General features: G+C 40.8%; 1 protein-coding gene across 1 annotated transcript; it reads left to right on the forward strand.

Moving 5' to 3' along the window:
* The first annotated feature begins 1384 nt into the window (after positions 1–1384).
* Positions 1385–3529, forward strand: LOC118658502 (disintegrin and metalloproteinase domain-containing protein 25-like). The gene has a single exon (XM_036314026.1). It carries the CDS (start codon positions 1385–1387, stop codon positions 3527–3529), a length of 2145 nt encoding a protein of 714 aa, XP_036169919.1.
* The last annotated feature ends 521 nt before the right edge of the window (positions 3530–4050 follow it).

Consider the following 4050-nt stretch of genomic DNA (forward strand, 5'->3'; position numbering starts at 1 on the left):
GTTCCTCTGTGTTGTAAACCACAGTCCTTATTTTAAAGCAGGCCGCATTTGTTTCCCATACTGCCTTATTTTGTGTTTAGCAAAGAGTCAGTTTATGGGTCAGCCTCTGGGTGGCAGTGTTCTGGGGTTGGCCTCTGAGGCTATAGGGCCTCTCTGTCCAGTGGAAGTTCACTGCCCAGAGCTGGCTGCGTAATAGTTAGTTACCGGAGCTGTCACATTGTTGAATTTAATAATGCTGCTTCCCTCCCTCCTTTAGGACTTACTGATTCTGAAAGTACATTATTTTGCCTTCAGTGCACTCCCATTTCCAAATATTTACTCTCCCAACTAGTTTGATTCCTTTCACTTTATATGGCTAAAGTTTTTTAAAATATTATTCTTCTCAAGAGTATAATTAAACAAAAACTTTTTAGTTAATCCATCATGAACCCAATATACTCCTCCTGCAATACCACTAATGTCTATTGAATATAGAGCTTAGCATAAAGTAGATACTAATATTTGGAGAATATTGGTGCTTTGTCTCTTCCAGTTTCACAGGGTTAAATAATTAGAGAAATGCAGAAAGGAGATAATACAAATAATAACCTATTATATTGGAAGTACATATTATATATTACAAAAATTGGAAACAATAAAGTATGTGAATAGCGTTTATATCTCTCCTAAGTGACTAAATAATTCTTCTTTGACAGTGAAAGGAAGACCTACATATTGATATTTATACAAAGTCCATATGTAGAAATTAATTCCCCTTCATTAAAACATGATATATGTTCACTTTTTTAAATTATTTATTGTTGAAAGTATTCCATGTCTCCTTTTCCCCCCATTGACATCTCCCAGCCCGCTCCTGCCTCCCAGCACAGGCCCTCAGCCCCCTATTGTCTTTGTCCATTGATTATGCTTCTATGCATAGGATATATGTTCACTTTCGTTTTATATTTTTATTGGGTAGTGTCATACATATCCATATATTGAAAGAACAGTATCATAAATTTACATGTGTCCTTTTTCTAGGTTCAGTAAGTATTAATTGATGGCCAATCACAATCCCTTTGTACATCCGCACTGTCACTGTGCCTTCTATTATTTATGAGTAAACAGGCAAATGCATGCAGTGCACTGAGTCTTGTCTGGAGCCAAACACTAGCTCATTTTTAACCCTTTGCTTCGACCTGAACCTTAAGACCCCCATCTCTGTCTCTGCTCTTCATTTTTACTTTTTTTTTTAGTGTTGCTTCTCTGATGAAGTGCCTCTCCCAGAAGTCAAAATAAAGATCAGCACTGCATAGAGCCAGCGCAGATGGAGGAGACACAGCAGTGATGCTTCATGCCCTGCCCTTCTTTCCTCTCACCAGTGGCTGCATAAGGTGGCTCCATAATGGCTGTGGGTGAAGCCTTGGTGCATGTGAAGGTAATTCTTCTTCTGCTCTGGCAGGGGGTGTTTCTGTTTCTTACTGGATGGTCCCAGACTGGGAACTCTCAACGTAATGGTCCCCCAGAAGTGGTGATTCCCATGAGGCATGCCAGCAGCATGATGCCTCCAGGCTGGCTCACGTACAGCCTGCATTTTGAGGGGCAGAGACACATTGTGCACATGAAGGTCAAAAAGCATTTTCTATCCAGACACTTCCGAGTGGTTACCTACACAGACCAGGGAGCTCTCCTTGAGGACCAGCCTTTTATCCAGAATAACTGCTACTATCATGGTTATGTGGAGGGAGACCCAGAATCCCTGGTTACCCTCAGTACCTGTTTGGGGGGTTTGCAAGGAATACTACAAACAAATGACACTGTTTACGAAATAGAGCCCAAGAGACTTTCTACCACCTCAGAACATTTCATATATAAAGTGGACAGTGAAGAGACACAATTCCTACCCATGAAATGTGGAGTAACAGATGAAGAAATAGCACAACAACTGAAGTTTCAAGAGACTACTAATTTCACTTTGATGCAGAGTGGGTATGAAGGCTGGTGGACTCACAGGCGGCTTCTTGAACTGGCAGTGGTGGTGGACCACAATCGCTATCTTCATCACAAACGTAACACCACAGCTGTGCAGTTTGAAGTATTCCTTGTTGTCAATGGAGTAGATAACTTTTTGCATTCACTGGATATTGATGTGGTTTTAATGGGAATTGAGGTCTGGACTGAAAAAAATCTCTTTACAATAAATACCATACGTGGTCTCCTGAACGAATTTTCCACATGGAAGATAACTAGCTTGAATAACCGCATTCCCCATGATGTTGCACATCTTTTTGTAAAGCATGACTTTGGTATTACTGTTGGCTTATCTTATATTGGAAGAGTGTGTGACTTTCGATTTAATTGTGGAGTTGATAGTTTTATGAGTGATAGCTTGTATGATTTTGCATATATAGTGTCACATGAGATTGGGCATAATTTGGGTATGGATCATGATGGACCAACTTGTGCATGTGGACATAAAGCCTGTATAATGTTTCCAGAAAAAGCAAATGCAACTAGATTCAGCAACTGCAGCTATGCTAGCTTCATGGACACTATTGCAAGGCGAAATTGTATGTACGTGTCATTAAATACAAGGAACATCTTCACACTTCCACGGTGTGGGAACAATGTGGTTGAAGAAGGAGAAGAGTGTGACTGTGGCACTTTACATTTGTGTATGAAAGATCCGTGCTGTGAGTCCAACTGCACTCTCAGCGCTGGAGCTGCTTGTGCTTCTGGTCTCTGTTGCAAAGACTGTCAGTTCCTGCCAACAGGCGAAGTTTGTAGACAAGAGGAAAATGACTGTGATCTCCCAGAGTGGTGCAATGGGACATCCTACCATTGTCCAGAGGATGTGTACTTGCAGAATGGAATCCCATGCAAGGGCGATGGCTACTGCTATGAAAAGAGATGCAATAACCGTGAAGAGCAGTGTAGGAACATTTTTGGCAAAGAGGCCAAGAGTGCAAATCAGAGTTGCTACACAAAAATGAACACCAGAGGTGACCGTTTTGGAAACTGTGGTTTCAAGTACTCTAGATATGTAAAATGTGACATCTCAGATACCTTGTGCGGGAGGATTCAGTGTGATAACGTGATACAAATTCCCCTTGTAAGGGATCATTCTACTGTGCATTGGACTCAGTTCAATGGCATCACCTGCTGGGGTACCGACTACCACTTCGGGATGACCATACCTGACATTGGTGATGTGAAAGATGGGACAGAGTGTGGGTCAGAACATGTCTGCATCACAAGGAAGTGTGTCCATAGGTCACTTCTGGTAACTAGTTGTTCACCTAAGACCTGCAATCTGAAAGGAGTCTGCAACAACAGGCAGCACTGCCATTGCAACTCAGAGTGGGACCCTCCCTTCTGTCTGAAAAAAGGCAGTGGAGGTAGTATAGATAGTGGCCCACCCCCTGGGAGGAAAGAGAATGAAAAGCACCAAGGGAAGAGTTACCTGCTACTATTTTGGGTTGTTCCTCTTCTGATATTATTAATATGTTGGCTATTTTGCCTCTTTACTTGCATCTTAAGAAACACCTAGGGAAAAAAAAGGAGAATGTTCCAACTTTACTTGAGAAAGAAAAGAAAAAAGTTATGATTAAAAGAAATCCAAATGTATTAACTTTCCCATGTATTAACTTTCAGTTTCCTTGCAGTAAAACTATGACGGTAGGTGGCACAGGCCATTGACAAAAAATCTCCAAGATATTTTCTCATTCAGGATCATAAACATTAGCCATTAAAAATAAGCCAAATTTACTAATTCTGAACATATTTCAACTTTCCATTATTTTAAACAATTTTACTAGTTAGTTTTTCATGGAACTGGTCTCTTTTTGTCTCTTGAGCAAAGGCACAGCTCAGGGATTATTTGTACTTGTTTTTAATTGGTTTCTGAATGGTCCCAGCTTTGGCATATCAATATCTTAATTCCAGACATCCTTCCCCTTTGTACTCTGCATTCACACAGGACATGAGAACCTACATATCACATTTCTTCTTTGGCAATCCTCTCCTATCACTTTCTGCCAATAGTACAAATGAGAGGGAGAAGGGAATCTT

The sequence above is a fragment of the Myotis myotis genome, unplaced genomic scaffold, assembly GCF_014108235.1.
Source record: "Myotis myotis isolate mMyoMyo1 unplaced genomic scaffold, mMyoMyo1.p scaffold_m19_p_6, whole genome shotgun sequence".
NCBI classification, from domain to species: Eukaryota; Metazoa; Chordata; class Mammalia; order Chiroptera; family Vespertilionidae; genus Myotis; species Myotis myotis.

Coding starts and splice junctions, on each gene's coding strand:
- LOC118658502 (XM_036314026.1), top strand. CDS start 1,385: ATGGCTGTGGGTGAAGCCTTGGTGCATGTGAAGGTAATTCTTCTTCTG.